The following is a 16,767-nucleotide window of genomic DNA, read 5'->3' on the forward strand; positions in this document are numbered from 1 at the left end:
TACAATATTTATCTTTCGAAATCTAACACTATTATGTATGTCTAATGGTGAAAATCCACTAGGGATTTATCTCATTAGATAAACAAGCCAAGTTAGACCAACAATGAAGATTCGAAATTAAACTACAACTTAATAACAGAAAATAACATGGTTCAATATAAATTCATACACAATTCAGAAATTATAAGCATATAGCAAGTAGGAATGACAAGTGAAAATACTAAAACATACAATCCTAAATAATTTCCAAGGTTTTCAACAAACTGATATCAGTGTCCCGTTTAGGCGAGAGTCAAAGCTACCATTCATTGAATAGAGTTGTCTGCTCGTCTAAAATGTTAAACATTCTAGCAACCTTTTATTCGATCAAGATTGGAATTCGCCGTTGTCCCGTTTAGGCGAGAGTCAAGGCAATTCTATCTTATGAGCTTCCACCATTGTTTCATAATTTGCAAGTCAAGTATGGTCGCCACCATTAGGGTGATCCATACCATACAAAACACTTACAAACTACTTATCATGCGAGGTTAAACGGTGCGAAATTGCTAATGAACGTTCCTCCATTAGGGAGGATTACTCACTAAAACAAACGCGGTGTAAAACCCACAATGGAGATCGAATGTCTTAATAATAAAGCTCATTATTTAAAAAGAGTTGTATTTTCTTTTATTCTCTTTATTTATTCTATTTATTTTAAATATATATTTATTTATTTAAAATTTCCAATTTAGAATGAAAAATTCTAAATATAAATTTTAATTTAATATTTATAAATTTTACTTAGATGGATATGAAAATAACATGAATTATTTCCATCTTAGTAATAATTTCCAATAAATATTTAGAAAAAAATATTTAAGTTGTTACAAAATTAATTTAAATTAATTTACAACTCAAATTTAATTTTCTATAAATATATATTGCATTTCGAAAAATTAAAGTATATAAGAATACAATTTTCGAAAAATGCATATTAAAATAAAAAATAAATCCCGGAAAAATTATTCTAATTTAATGTTGGCCCAAAATTAATTAATAAAATTAATTTACAACAAAAAATATAATTTTCCTATTTAATTAAATATATAAGAAAAATTACAAATATTTAAGTATGATGATGAAAATCAACTCAAATATTAATTTTCTATTTAATTAAATACACTAGAAAAATACTTCAAGCAAAAATATCACCTATCTAGATTTTCCTTTGACTAATTAATTCTATTTCTAATAATATACTTTAATTCAATTTATTTTAAATTAATCAATAAATGAAAAAATCATTGATTTAAGTTGATCCAAGAATTAATTAAAATAATTAATTTACAACTTAATCTATTTTTCAAGATAAAATTCGAAATTCTAGCATTTAAGAAATACAATTTCGAAAATTGATTAATAAAATAAAGAAAAAATATATTTTGAAAATTATTTAAATTTAGTTGAAAAAAATAAATTTCAACTAAAAATAATTTTCTATTTAATTAAATGTCATGAAAAAGAAATATTTAAGTATGATGATAAAAATCAACTTAGATATTTAATTTTCAAATTAATTAAATGTATTAAATTCAAGAAATAAATAATTAAGTGTAGAGAAGGCTTAATTATTAATCTCTAGTTTAATACTAGGAAAAAATATATTTAAAATAAATTGTACCAAAATTAATTAATAAATAATTAATTTCACAATTTATAATATTTTCCTATTTAATATTAGAAATAATAAGTAGTCTATAAATAACTATCTAGAAAATATCTTATTTGACTAAGTATCTTTTCCACAAAATTTGAAAAATATCTAATTTAAGTTGTACTAGAAAAATCTAGAACTTAAATATTTTCAAATTTAAATTTAATTAAATATCAAAAATTAAGTTGTAACCACTTAATTTGAAAATATTCCATTTTAAGTTAATATTTGAAAAAGATATTAACTTAAAAAAGTATCTAAAGAATCTTAATAACCAATGCCTAAAATTCCTCAACTTAATTTTGAAATTTTGAATTCAAAAGATATTCGCATTTAAGTTGGTTAGTTGAAGATAACTAAATATCAACTTAAATAGGAATATTTAATGAAAAATTTAAATTAAGTTCCAGAAAGAATCTAGATGGTTATAATTCTATATTTAATTAAATACAAGAAAATACATATAGTTTAGCTTAGAATATAAAATTCCTTAAACTATATTTTTCTTAAATTAATTTCAAAATAAATGAAATTAATTATGTTGCTAATCAATTTTATTAGGTTAAACTAGTTTAATTAACCTAGTACAGTCATTCAAATCAGGCAAATGGGCCTTCACAATTGGGGTGGTTTGTGTGAGGGGGTGCTGGGTTCAGTATGTCGTACCCACTTCTATGGCTCCCAACTCTCACACAAGGCCCAAAAGAGAGGAATTTAACCTTAATAAGAACAACTGTTATTCATTGAATAAGCCCAATAACTAAATGGGCCTAAATAAATTCTATCAAGAACTATGATAATTTATTTTAGCAACAACAACCTATATGTATCTATAATCAAATTAAACACATAGGCTCACACAGGCACACTTTGGATGGGTCCTATCATGTTGCTAGGTCATACACAGATGAAAGAAGATTGTAAAATTTACCTGTTACAAATTATTAACTTGACCAAGGGAGCCATCAGATCATTAGATCTGGCAAAAAGTAACCATGGCTATTTGCAATCAAGTAATAATAGGTTTTGAAAACTTACAAACAAGCTAAAACACATACTCCTGCAACAGGGTTAGTTGGATAGTTGGATGTAGGATTTATTTAATTTTAAATTAAATATTTAATTTCGAAAATAATTAATTAAATAAAAAAATAATTTTTCGAAAAATTTAAAAAAAAATTTGAAAAATTCGAAATTTTTTTTTTTTTTAAAAAAAAATAAAATTTAAAATTAAACCTACAATTTTTGAAAAATTAGGTTTCAACCAACCTAAATATCATTTCAAAAAAAAAATTTGCTAACTACTTTTAAATTTTAAATGTTATTTTATAAATAAAAATTAAATTAAAAATCAGAAAAGATAAATAAATATCTTTTTCAAATTTTAAATTTAATTTAAATAAATAAAATAACAAAATTTAAAAAATTAGCAAAATATCTTATATCATTTAAAAATTACATAATTATAAATATCTTATTTTTAAATTTAAAATAAGATAAGATATAATCAAATTTTAAAATAAGATAGATTTTTAAGCAAAAAGATAAATACTAATTCTATTCGAATTCAAATTACACTAATATCTTGAATTAATTTAAAAAAAATTAAATTAATTCAAAATGATAATTAGAATTGAATTAGGAATAGTAATAGTATATATACAAAACAATACAAAAAATTGGAAGTTAATTCCATGAAAAAGTATGAAAAATTGAAGAAAAAAGGAAAAAATCCGAAACTGTACGGACAGTTCTGCGATCATGTGAAACTATCAAGACAAATTTCCGATTTTGTCAAATCTTCAAAAAATCATAACTAATTCAAATAAAATCCAAATTGAGTTCTGTAAAAGGCTAACTTGCTTAATTTTTTCCATACTATCCAATAAAAATAATTCCAGAGATAAAATCGCAATTATTTTTCACGAAAATTTCACAAACATCAATCAATCATCAAATAACACTCAATACAACATGATACCATCCAAAGAACATACAAACAATCGTTTTAAAGTCCAAATTTCTTGCAAGTAAATCAATTACCATGGCTCTGAGGCCAGTTGTTGGATATTTATTTTACCAGGATCTTAGATCTACTCACAAGTATGTTTATTAACATCCTAAATATGAACTTTCTAAAACGATGAAATTAAACACATATAAAGTTTAAGAAACCTTACATTGGGTGCAGCGGAATATAATGACTCCTTCCGTTCAGATATCTAGCCCTTGATTCCTTTCTGTAGCAGAGCATTATCAATATCTGAACCTGGATCTCTTTCTCTGAATCTTTGATGCTGAATCTCCTTTGCTGATGATCTTTCTTCACGATCTTCCTCACTATGATTGAGGTATCACTTGATGTGTGTGGGCACTACTCTAATCACTAAGAGAGGTTCGAAATATTGAGGAAGAAAAGAGAGAGAGAGTGGCGGCTAGAGAAGAGAGTGGAGGCTCAGGTTTTTCTGATTCAGAAAGTGTATATTTTCCTGAAGCCTTCACTATCTATTTATAGCATTCCTCTAGGGTTTGATTTGAATTATATGGCATTAAAATAATGAAAAAATCATTTAAAAAAGCTACAAAGGTGGCCGACCATACACTTAATGGATTGGGCCTTGGGCTTTGCAATTTTGCAATTTTAACACCTTTTGTATCTGATTTTCTCAAAAATGCCAATTTCCTAATTCAATCATTTAAATGCCAATTCTAACTATTTAATAACTATAAATAATTATTAAATAATATTGTCATTTATCATATTTATTAATTGAACCATACAAAGTATCATAATTAACAAATATGCCCTTATAAACTCTTTCTTTACAATTTCGCCCTTACTTAGTGAAAATTTCACAAATAGACATAGTCTAATTTGAGAATTATAATTGATTAATCAAAACCAATTACATGAGTCTTACAAGCAATATTATCTCAACTAGTGGGGGGACCATGGGTCTATATAACCGAGCTTCCAATAAGTAGATCAAGAATTTAGCACTAAAATTCACTAACTTATTAATTCTTCGTTGAATCCACGCATAGAACTCAGAATTGCACTCTCAGTATATAGAATGCTCTATATGTTCCACCATATAGACACATCATTAGTTATCCATTGTTATAATCCTAATGTGATCAATGATCCTCTATATGAATGATCTACACTGTAAAGGGATTAAATTACCGTTACACCCTACAATGTATTTATTCCTTAAAACACTTGACCCCGTATAAATGATATTTCAGCTTATGTGAAATGAGTACTCCACCATTTATGTTCGTTTGGTCAAGCTCGAAGGAGATCATCCTTTGCTTACTATTCGCCAGATAGAAGCTATAGATTCCATATTTATGCTAGCGCTCCCACTCAATTGCACTACCGTGTTCCCAAAATGTACGTATCACCCTGACCTAAAAGTAGGCTTAACTAACAAATCAAAGAACACGAATAGCCTTTCAAGATTGAGCCTAATCATATCAGGATTAAGATCATTTGATCTAGGATCAACTTAGGCGATATTGACTTGAATAGATATTACGGTAAGTTTAATAAATCTAAGTCAAAGTTCAATATCGGTCCCTTCCGATGCATACTCCATGCATCCAACCTGAGCTTTACTTTAACCAATGTTCTGGAAAGAACATAGTATTTCTCCAAATACAAGTAAACTCTGTTGTAGATTATCATATCAGTAAAACCCTGTGTCTGATAAATCTAGGAAACTTTATTCACATAGTCATGTTTACTTTCCAATGTGTTGACGGCACAATAAACAGGATCAAGTATGTGAAAAGGGTTTCAGATGAATTTATACATTATGTACATATAATCATGAAATAAATCATGTGAACCATGCAACATTAAATGTTATTTCTGATCTATATTAATAAACAAATCTGATTATATTGAAATGAGTTTTATTTAGGGCATAAAACCCAACACCAGTTTGGGTTATGGTCCCAGTTTGGGTTCCGATCCTAGTGCGAGTCTGAGGTTCGGGTCCCTTGTTTGAGTCTGGTTCTTACGTCCTGGGTCCGGTCCCAATTTTTGGGTTTGTGTCTAGGTCTAGGTTCGGGATCCGGTCTAAGTCATAGGTCCCGGTCTAGGTCCAAGTCCCGGTATGGGTTTTGGTTTGAGTTTGGGTTTAGGTTTGGGTCCTGTTTCTGTCCCAGGTCTGGGTTCTAGTCCCATGCTTGGTTCGATTCCAATTTTGGGTCCGGGATCGTGTCTGGATGCCAGTTTGGGTCTGGGTCTAGGTCTGGGTATGGATTTGGGTATGGGTCATGGATTCAAGCACTGACTACGGATTAGGTCGAAGCCTCAGGTTCAGATTCGGATCTCAGTCTTAGATCTCAGTCTTGTTCCAGTTCGGCCCTAGGTCTAGCGTCGGGTCCTAAGTTTGGGTTTGGGTCCGTGTTTGGGGTTGTGTCCCCGTAGTCAGGTCCTGGGTTTCGGGTCTAGGGTCGGGTCCTCTGTCTCGAGTCTAGGGTCGAGTTTTGGGTCTTAGTCCCTGTTCCAAGGCCCAGTTTTGGGTCCAAGTCTCCTATCCAGGTCTGAATCCTTGGTCAAGGTCTGGGTCTAGGTTCGCGTTTTGGGCCCAGGTCCCCCATCTAGGTTTGGATCCTAGGTCGCGGTGTAGGTCCAAGTTCAGGTTCGGGTTTGGATCCCGAGTTTGGGTCTGAGTCTAGGTCGCAGTACAGGTTCAGGTTTGAGTTTGGGTCTGTGTCGCGGTCTGACTCCAGGTCCCTATTCGGGTCCGGGTTGGGGTCCTAATCTGGGTCCCAATGAAGGTCTAGGTCTCGAACCAGGTTCCGGTCTGTGTTTGGATCCAGGTTCAGGTCATGAGTCTGGGTCTAGGTTCGGGTCTATATTCAGGTTTGGGTCTGGGTCCTGGGTTCCGATCTCGGTATGGGTATGGGTCTAGGCCCATGTCCAGGTTAGGGTTTTGGGTTTATGGTTTTGGGTTTAGTGTTTAGGGATTTAATGTTTAGGGTTTAGGGCTTAGGATTTAGGGGTAAGTGTACAGAGTTTAGGATTTAGGGTTTAAGGTTTAGGGTTTAGGATTTAAGGGTCTTCTTCTAGTTCCAGTTCACATTTTTGGTCATAGGGTAAGATTTAAGGTTCGGGTGTGGGTCTAGGTCCGAATCCTGGTCTGGGTCTAGGTTCGTGTTTTGGTTTAGGTCCGAGTCTTTGTCCCAAATCCAGACACTAACCACATGTCGAATCTAGTTGGAGTTCTGGTACGGGTTCCAGTTCTGGTCTGGGTCTGGGTCCGGGTCCAAGTTCTGAGGCCAGAGTTCTGGTCCTAGTTCGTGGGCCCAATTCCCAGGTCTGGGTCCCCAATCTATGTTTAAGTCCTAGGTCCTGGTCCCAGTCTGGGTTCTAGTCCTAGGCCAAGTTCAGGTCTCAGTTTTTGTCCAGATCTGGGTCACAGTCCTAATCTTGGTTCGGGTCTGAGTCCCGGTTTCAAGTCAGAGTTTTGGTATGAGTCTGGGTATGGGTCTGGGTCCAGGTTTCAGTCAGTGTTTGGGTTCGGGTCTTGGTTTGAGTCTGGGTTTGGGTTCTTGTACGGGTCTGGCATCTGGTCCAAGTCCCGAGTCACGGGTCCTGGGTCGCAGGTCCTGGCACAAGTCTTGGTCCGGGTTCGCGTCTAGAGCTAGTTTAGGGTCCAGGTCCAATTCCTGTTCCAAGGTCCTTATTCCGGTTCTTGTTCCGATTTCGGCTCTCGGGTCTGAGTTTGGTTTTGGGTCCTGGTGTAGAAATGGTTCTAGGTTAGGGTCCTGGTACGATTCCAAGATCTAGACACCAACTACGGGTTGGGTCCAACCCTAGGTCGTGGGTCTAGATCTGCATCCCAATCTTGGGTCTCGATCTCGTTTTAATTCGGATCCTGGGTCCCAGTCCGTGTTCGGGTCTGGGTCTGGGACCGAGACCGTGGTCGGGTCTTGGGTCCCAATCCCAATCCTGGGTATCGATTCTGGTTCAAATTTTGAGTTTGGTTCCCCAATCTAGGTCTGGTCCTAGGTCCAGGTCCGAGTCTCCAATCTCAGTCCGAATCCTAGGTCTTGGTCTCGGTCCATGTCCGTGTCTGGGTTCAGGTTCGCGTCCCGAGTCCAAATCCAGTTCCAATTTCGGGTCACAGAGTACGATTTAAGGTTCGGGTGTGGGTCTGGGTCCGAGTCCTGGCTTAGGTCTAGGTCCGTGTTTTGGTTCAGGTCTGAGTCTTAGTCCCAAATCCAAACACAAACCACATGTCGAGTCTAGTTTCGAGATTTGGTACGAGTTCGAGTTCTGGTCTGGGTCTAGGTCCAAGCCTAGGTCTAATTACCAGATTTAGACACCGAATATGGGTCGGGTCCAAGCCTTGGGTCTTGGGTCTAGTCCCGGGTCTAAATCCAGATGCTGGTCCAGTTCGGGTTTGGGTCCTAGTCCCAGTTTGTATTTCGATTCAGTGTCTGAGTTCGAGTTTGGGTCCGGGCCTGGTTGGGGTCTGAGTCTTGGTTTGAGTCTAGGTCAGAGTCTGGGTCTAGGTCTGGGTCTGGGTTCGGGTCCAGGTCCAAGTTTTGGTCTTAGGTGCAGGTCCAGGTCTGGGTGTGGGTCAGGGTCTCAGTATGGATCTAGGTCCCGAGTTTCGATCCCGACTTGGGTCTGGGTCTGGGTTCGAGTCTAGGTTCGTATCCGGATCCCTATCTAGGTCCGAGTCTGTGTCTTGGATCGGGTCCCAGGTCTAGGTCCAGGTCCGGCTCTCGCTCCCAGTCTGGGTACACGATCGTGTTTGGGCTCGAGTTTTGGTCTCGCTTTGGGTTTGGGGCTAGGTCCGAGTTCGGTTCTAGGTTTGGGTCCGGGTCTTCGTCATAGTCCTAGTCTTGTTCAAGGGTCATGGTTTTGCAGTTCTTGTTCAGGTTCCAGTTCCGTCTCCCGGGTCTGGGTCAGGGTCCGCGTTTGGGTCGTGTTCGGGTTCGAGTCCTGGTTTGAGTCCCTAATCTGGTCCCGATCACCTATCCCAGTCTAGTTCCGGTTCAGGTCCTGGGTCCCAAGTCCGAGTTTGGGTTCGGGACAGAGATTTGGGTGCGGTTCTAGGTCTCGGCCCCAATTTTGTGTCCCGAGTCTGGTTCCATGTTTGGGTCTAAGTTTGGGTCTAGGTTCGGCACTGAGTCTAGGTATGAGTTGGGATCTAGGTTTGGGTCCCGATTCAGGTCTAGGTCCTTGTTTCCGGGTCCAGGGTTGGGTCCCGTCTCCCGAGTTTGGGGTCGAGTTTTGGGTCTTCATCCCAGTTCCGGTGCCTAGTTTCTAGTCCAAGTCCTCAATCAAGATCTGGATCCTTAGTGAAAATTTGTGTCCATGTTCGGGTTTGGGGCCCAAGTCCCCCATCTAGGTCCTAGTTGAGTTTCGGGTTTGAATCTCAAGTTTGGGTCTTACTCTAGGTCCCAGTATGGGTTCATGTATTAGTTTGGGTCTGGGTCCAGAATGAGTCCAAGTCCCTATTTGGGTCCAGGTCGGGGTCCCAAACCGGGGCCTAGTCAAGGTCTAGGTCACGAAACAGGTTTTGGTCTGGGTTTTGGTCCGGGTTTAGGTCTTGAGTTTGGGTCTAGGTTTGGGTCTGGATCTGGGTCTGGGTCTTGGTCCTGGGTTCCAATCTCGGTTTGGGTATGGGTTTTGGCCCATGTCCAGGTTTGGGTTTAGGGTTTAGGGTTTACTATTTAGGGCTTTAGGGCTTAGGGTTTAGGGGTAAGTGTAAAGAGTTTGGAATTTAGGGTTTAAGGTTTAGGATTTAGAGTTTAATGGTCCGCTTCCAGATCCAGTTCCAATTTCGGGTCACAGGGTACGATTTAAGGTTCGGGTGTGGGTCTGGGTCCGAGTCCTGGTTTAGGTCTAGGTCCGTGTTTTGGTTCAGGTCTGAGTCTTTGTCCCAAATCCAAACACAAACCACATGTCGAGTCTAGTTTCGAGTTTTGGTACGGGTTCGAGTTCTGGTCTGGGTCTATGTCCAAGCCTAGGTCTAATTACCAGATTTAGACACCGAACATGGGTCGGGTCCAAGCCTTGGGTCTTGGGTCAAGTCCCGGGTCTAAATCCAGATCCTGGTCCAGTTCTAGCTCATGTCTTGGGTCCTGGTCTGGGTCTTATGTCCAAGTTTGGGTATAGGTTTGGGTCTTGGGCCTGAGTCATGGGAACGGTGATGCAAACCAAGGAGCTGCTGGACATGCTGATCATGAACATGGGAATGGAGTTAAATTTGCACAAGACCATTTGTCACTTCCTAGTGGCCCAATTACAAGACTTAGAGCCAAACATTTCAAGGAAGCACTAAATGGGCTAATCCAAGAGAATTGGGCTGATTCTAAAAAGACCAAAATGGGTTCAAATAATAATCAAGGCTTAGTCCATGTCATCAAAGCCATTGAAGAGACTAATTAGCATACAAAAACGTGGTCAGCATGGTTTTAACATTAAAGGGCAAGAATCTGTTGAATTTCAAAAGATATTAGGTGGGGGAATAATAATGGCCTTGGTTGGTTATGTTAAATACATTGAATTTAGTCATCTAGATAATTTTGGCAGCCTTAAGAAGTCCAAAAGGCTAAAAAAACGTGGGACTTGTTTGTATTAATGTTTGTGTTGCTTTTATAACTATAGTTTTGACTTTTCCTATTCTTGGAGGGTTGTTCCAAGTATAAAAAGGGGGTACTACGAATTGTAAGGGCAGATTATGTTTTCAGAAATATTATTGTGAGGTGTGTTTCTCTTTGTTCTTAAAAGAACTCTTGAACTTATCAAGTTAATCTTGTGGTGTTCAAACAACCAAACTTATCACCTTGATTCTTGAGATATTCTTAGGTTTCTGGGTGTGGCGTTTCAATCCTTCGTAGTCTTGGTTTTCATCTAGTTAGGTGACGGGTCAAGGCTCAACAAATCTTGTCTACACGATCTTGGGGCTCCAACCCATCGTTGTTATTGGGTTTCATCACAATTGTTGGTGGAGTTCATATCATTTGGTATCAGAGCCTTGGTTCTAAGGCAAGTTTTGATTATCTTTTATTTTCGATTTTCTATTCCTTGTTGTAGCAAAAAAAAAAAAAAAGAAGAAGAAGAAGAAGAAGAAAAGAAGCAAAAAAAAAAAATATACGATTTTAATAAGAAAATTTCTTCATTTCATTTTCTCACCTTATTCAAGTTAGACCTTTTGATTAGTTTTGGTTGTTTTCTCATATTGTTTTTGTGCTGCTGGATTATTTTGGAATTTGTTTCTTAAAGTTCGATTAAGAACTAAAGAAAACACAAAAGAGTGGAAAAAGGCAAGAGTGTGTGAGACCATAAGAGGGTGAAAGCCATTTAGAGTGAAAACACGAGAGCAAGTGTATCAATTCTTGAGTGAAACACGTGAGGGAGTGCTTGTGAGGATTCTAACCTTGTTTTGCAGAGTCTAAACATGTGCAATAATCAAGAAGAACACTTAACCGAAGAATTTCGACAACCCCCAACTCCGAACCTCCAAATGCAAGCATTGTTAGGGGAGATGAGGCGTATGTTGAGGGCTGAATTAGAACCTATTCAAGAGAGGTTGGACAGGGTAGAAGCGGGAACTCGTAGGAGACAGCCACAAGACATCCACAATAATGGACGTGGTCCGTGGCGGAATGTTGAGGAAGAGGTGGAGTCGGAGGAGTTTGATGAGCCATATATGAACCGGGGCAGGTTTGAACGTGGGTATGGAAATAGAGAAGCTAGGATGGGTAGACCTAGGAGGGATAATGATTTAGGAAACATAAAAATTAAAATCCCATCTTTTCAAGGTAAAAATGATCCTGAAGCTTATTTGGAGTGGGAAACTAAAATGGAGATGGTGTTTGATTGTCACAACTACTCGGAGATAAAGCAGGTTAAGTTGGCTGCAATTGAATTCACCGATTATGCCATTGTTTGGTGGGATCAATTACTGATTAATAGGAGGAGGAATAGAGAGCCACCTGTGGACACTTAGGAGGAGATGAAAATGCTTATGAGGAAGCGTTTTGTACTCAGCCACTATTATAGGGGATTGTATCAAAAGTTGCAGAGGCTAATTCAAGGCTCCAAGAGCGTGGATGAGTATTACAAGGAGATGGAGGTAGCTATGATCCGGGCTAACGTAGAAGAGGACCGAGAAGCCACCATGGCTAGGTTTTTGCACGGTTTAAATCGTGAGATTGCGGATATAGTCGAGTTGCAACATTATGTTGAGTTGACAGATATGGTGCATCAAGCCATAAAGGTGGAGGAACAACTCAAACGGAAGGGAATGGCTAGGAGGGGACAACCTATGGCTACCACCAGCCCATGGAAGGCAGCTCCAAGGAGAGATGAGCAGCTGCAAAATAAGCCAAAATTTGAACCCTCAAAGAATGTCAAACCAACGCCTGCCACTACTTTAGGTAACACCGAGACTTCTACTTCTAAAACACGTGATATTAAGTGTTTTAAATGTCAGGGGCGGGGACACATAGCCAGCCAGTGTGTAAACAAAAGGGTGATGATGATAAACGCCCAAGGAGAGCTTGAGTCGGAGGATGAGGAAGAAGTAGATGATGATGACATGCCACATTTAGAATATGCCGATGATGAGCAAAATGCTGTGGTTGGAGATTTATTAGTAGCAAGGCGCATTCTCAATATGCAGCAGGTCAAGGAGGAGGAAATTAACCAAAGGGAGAACTTGTTTCATACGCGGTGCTTTGTCAATAACAAAGTTTGCAATGTCATTATCGATGGAGGGAGTTGTACAAATGTAGCCAGCACTTATTTGGTGGAGAAACTAGCCTTAACCACCTTAAAACATCCTCATCCTTACCGGCTTCAGTGGCTGAATGATTGTGGGGAAATCAAGGTGACAAGGCAAGTGTTGGTGGCATTATCCATTGGCAAATATGAGGATAAGGTGCTTTGTGATTTGGTTCCTATGCATGCATGCCATTTATTGTTGGGAAGACCATGGCAGTATGATCTGAGGGTTACACATGATGGATTCACAAATAGGTACTCTTTCACTCTTAAAAAGCAACCTATTACTCTTGTGCCATTAACTCCAAAACAGGTCATGGAGGACCAACTAAAATTACAAAGATCAAATGAAAAAAAGAAAGAATAAGGAAGGAAGGCTGAAATTGAAAACAAAGAGTTTAAAAAAAAAAGAAAGAGAGAAAAATATTGATCAGAGTGAAAAAGAAAGAGAGAAGATTTCAGCCATAGTGAGAGCAAGAGAGGAAAAATTCAATTACATTGTAAAAAAAAGTGAGATCAAGAGAGTATTATTTTCACACCAGCCCCTTATTGTACTCATGTACAAGGAGGCTCTTTTATGTACTAATGATCTCGTCGGTAGCTTGCCGAGCAATATTGTTTCTCTTTTGCAGGAGTTTGAAGATGTCCTGCCCGAAGAGGTACCATATGGCTTACCTCCAATCCGAGGGATTGAACATCAAATTGATTCATTCCGGGTGCATCAATTCCAAACCGACCAGCTTATAGGAGCAACCCCGAGGAGACCAAGGAGCTTCAAATTGGAGAAAGGGTATGTGCGTGAAAGCATGAGTCCTTGTGCGGTTCCGGTGCTATTAGTTCCTAAGAAGGATGGAACCTGGAGGATGTGTGTTGACTGCCGAGCCATCAACAACATAACGGTAAAGTATCGTCATCCCATTCCTAGATTAGAAGATATGTTGGATGAATTGCATGGTTCTTGTGTCTTTACAAAAATTGATCTTAAGAGTGGATATCATCAGATTAGGATGAAGGAAGGTGATGAATGGAAAACTGCTTTTAAGACTAAATATGGTTTGTATGAGTGGTTAGTGATGCCTTTCGGTTTAACTAATGCTCCAAGCACATTTATGCGTTTGATGAACCATGTTTTGCGTGCATTTATTGGCAGATTCGTAGTTGTGTATTTTGATGATATCCTAATTTATAGCAAAAACTTGGAAGAACATGTAATTCATTTAAAATCTATTTTGGACATTCTAAGGAAATAAAAATTGTTTGCTAACCTCAAGAAGTGCACCTTTTGCACGGATAAGCTTGTGTTTTATGGTTTTGTTGTTAGTAAGAGAGGAATTGAGGTGGACGAGGAAAAGGTGAAGGCAATCCAAGAGTGGCCAACCCCAAAAACAATCAGCCAAGTGAGGAGTTTCCACGGCTTAGCAAGCTTCTATAGACGGTTTGTGCGTGATTTTAGTAGCTTAGCCACCCCTCTTACTGAAGTCATCAAGAAAAATGTGCCGTTTAAGTGGGGAAAAGAACAAGAAAGGGCATTTAATCTGATCAAAGAAAAGTTAACTAATGCACCTTTGCTTGTTTTACCAAACTTTGCTAAAACTTTTGAAAGTGAGTGTGATGCTTCAGGAATAGGTATTGGAGCTGTTTTGATGCAAGAAGGTCGTCCAGCTTGCTTATTTTAGTGAAAAGCTGAGTGGGGCAGCCCTAAATTACCCCACTTATGATAAAGAGATGTATGCCTTGGTAAGGGCTTTGGATAATTGGCAGCACTATCTATGGCCAAAGGAATTCGTGATTCACACAGATCATGAATCTTTGAAGCATTTGAAGGGACATCAAAGGTTGAACAAATGCCATGCCAAGTGGGTGGAATTCATTGAAACATTTCCATATGTGATCAGGTACAAGCAAGGTAAGGAAAATGTGGTGGCTGATGCATTGTCCCGAAGGTATGCTTTACTTTCCATTTTAGATACAAAATTGCTCGGTTTTGAATACATTAAGGATTTGTATGCACAAGATTCTGATTTTGGTGATGTGTTCAATTCATGTGAAAAAGTGGCATTTGGTAAGTTTTATAGGCATGACGGATTTTTGTTTCGGGAAAATAAATTGTGTGTGCCTATGTGTTCTTTGCGTGAATTGTTTGTGAGAGAAGCTCATGGTGGTGGTTTGATGGTCATTTTGGTGTAGCTAAGACTTTAGGAATTTTGCATGATCATTTCTTCTGGCCCCATATGAAACGTGATGTGGAAAGAATCTGTGAGAAGTGTATCACGTGTAAATGGGCTAAGTCTAAGTTGAAACCCCACGGTTTGTACACCCCTTTGCCAATACCTAGTGAACCTTGGACTGATATTTCTATGGATTTTGTTTTAGGTTTGCCTAGGACTAAGAGGGGTAGAGATTCTATTTTTGTGGTGGTAGATAGATTTTCCAAGATGGCACACTTCATTGCATGTCATAAAACCGATGATGCATCACATATTGCTGATTTCTTCTTCAAAGAAATTGTTAGGTTACATGGCATGCCTAGGACCATTGTTTCTGATAGGGATGCAAAAGTTTTGAGTTACTTTTGGAAGACTTTACGGGGAAAATTGGGAACCAAGTTGTTATTTTCTACTACTTGTCATCCACAAACGGATGGTCAAACTGAAGTAGTGAATAGAACTTTGTCTTCTTTATTACGTGCTATCATTAAAAAGAACTTGAAAACATGGGAAGATTGTTTGCCACATGTTGAATTTGCTTACAATAGAAGTATACATTCTGCATCTAAGTTTTCACCATTTGAAATTGCTTATGGCTTTAACCCATTGTCACCTCTCGGATTTAACTTCTTTACCTTTGAGTGAACGTGTGAACTTAGATGGCAAAAAGAAGGCAGAATTTGTAAAGATGATTCATGAAAAGGCACGACTGAACATTGAACGAAGGACTAAACAATATGTCCATCAAGCCAACAAGGGGCGCAAGAAGGTAGTGTTTGAACTAGGAGATTGGGTTTGGTTGCACTTAAGGAAGGAACGATTTCCAGAGAAACGGCGTTCAAAACTCCTACCTCGTGGTGATGGACCATTTCAAGGAGTGGAACGCATCAATGATAATGCTTACAAGCTTGACTTACCAGGTGAGTATGGTGTTAGTGCAAGCTTTAATGTTGCTGATTTGTCTCCTTTTGAAATAGGTGATGATTTGAGGACAAATCCTTCTCAAGAGGGGGAGAATGATGCTAACCAAGGAAATGATGCAAACCAAGGAGCTGCTGGACATGCTAATCATGAACATGGGAATGGAGTTAAATTTGCACAAGACCATTTGTCACTTCCTAGTGGCCCAATTACAAGACTTAGAGCCAAGCATTTCAAGGAAGCACTAAATGGGCTAATCCAAGAGAATTGGGCTGATTCTAAAAAGACCAAAATGGGTTCAAATAATAATCAAGGCTTAGTCCATGTCATCAAAGCCATTGAAGAGACTAATTAGCATACTAATTGGTCAGCATGGTTTGAACATTAAAGGGCATGAATCTGTTGAATTTCAAAAGATATTAGGTGGGGGAATAATAATGGCATTGGTTGGTTATGTTAAATACATTGAATTTAGTCATCTAGATAATTTTGGCAGCCTTAAGAAGTCCAAAAGGCTAAAAAAACGTTGGACTTGTTTGTATTAATGTTTGTGTTGCTTTTATAGCTATAGTTTTGACTTTTTCTATTCTTGGAGGGTTGTTCCAAGTATAAAAAGGGGGTACTACGAATTGTAAGGGCATATTATGTTTTCAGAAATATTATTGTGAGGTGTGTTTCTTTTTGTTCTTAAAAGAACTCTTGAACTTATCAAGTTAATCTTGTGGTGTTCAAACAACCAAACTTATCACCTTGATTCTTGAGAGATTCTTAAGTTTCTGGGTGTGGCATTTCAATCCTTCGTAGTCTTGGTTTTCATCTAGTTAGGTGACGGGTCAAGGCTCAACAAATCTTGTTTACACGATCTTGGGGCTCCAAGCCATCGTTGTTATTGGGTTTCATCACAATTGTTGGTAGAGTTCATATCATTCGGGTCCCCGATTCATGTCAGGGTCCTAGGTCCCGATCTGGGTTAGGGTTCCAATCCGAGTCCTTATCTCGGGTCTTGGCCAGGTCAAGGTTTATTAACGGTTCGGTTCTGAGGTCCCGCGTTTGAGCATCGCGTCCCGTGCTCGGCCCCGTCCCGCCGAGTTCTAGTCCTAGTCTAAGTTTTGGTCTCGGTCCTAGTCTGGGTCTAAGTCCAAGTTCTGATCTATGTCCAGGTCTGAGTCCTGAGTTTGAGTCCG

The 16,767-nt window shown here is 38.3% G+C and overlaps 2 protein-coding genes across 2 annotated transcripts; both read left to right on the top strand.

The window, feature by feature from the left end:
• Window positions 1-11,127: 11,127 nt before the first annotated feature.
• On the top strand, window positions 11,128-12,920 carry LOC115702564 (uncharacterized). The gene has a single exon (XM_061105465.1). It carries the CDS (start codon window positions 11,128-11,130, stop codon window positions 11,677-11,679), a length of 552 nt encoding a protein of 183 aa, XP_060961448.1. The 3' UTR covers window positions 11,680-12,920.
• Window positions 12,921-15,297: 2,377 nt separating this feature from the next.
• Window positions 15,298-16,240, top strand: LOC133029015 (uncharacterized). Its single transcript, XM_061105464.1, has one exon. It carries the CDS (start codon window positions 15,351-15,353, stop codon window positions 15,936-15,938), a length of 588 nt encoding a protein of 195 aa, XP_060961447.1. The 5' UTR covers window positions 15,298-15,350; the 3' UTR covers window positions 15,939-16,240.
• The last annotated feature ends 527 nt before the right edge of the window (window positions 16,241-16,767 follow it).

Source organism: Cannabis sativa, chromosome X (assembly GCF_029168945.1).
Source record: "Cannabis sativa cultivar Pink pepper isolate KNU-18-1 chromosome X, ASM2916894v1, whole genome shotgun sequence".
Lineage (NCBI taxonomy): Eukaryota > Viridiplantae > Streptophyta > Magnoliopsida > Rosales > Cannabaceae > Cannabis > Cannabis sativa.

Coding starts and splice junctions, on each gene's coding strand:
- LOC115702564 (XM_061105465.1), top strand. CDS start 11,128: ATGTGCAATAATCAAGAAGAACACTTAACCGAAGAATTTCGACAACCC.
- LOC133029015 (XM_061105464.1), top strand. CDS start 15,351: ATGATTCATGAAAAGGCACGACTGAACATTGAACGAAGGACTAAACAA.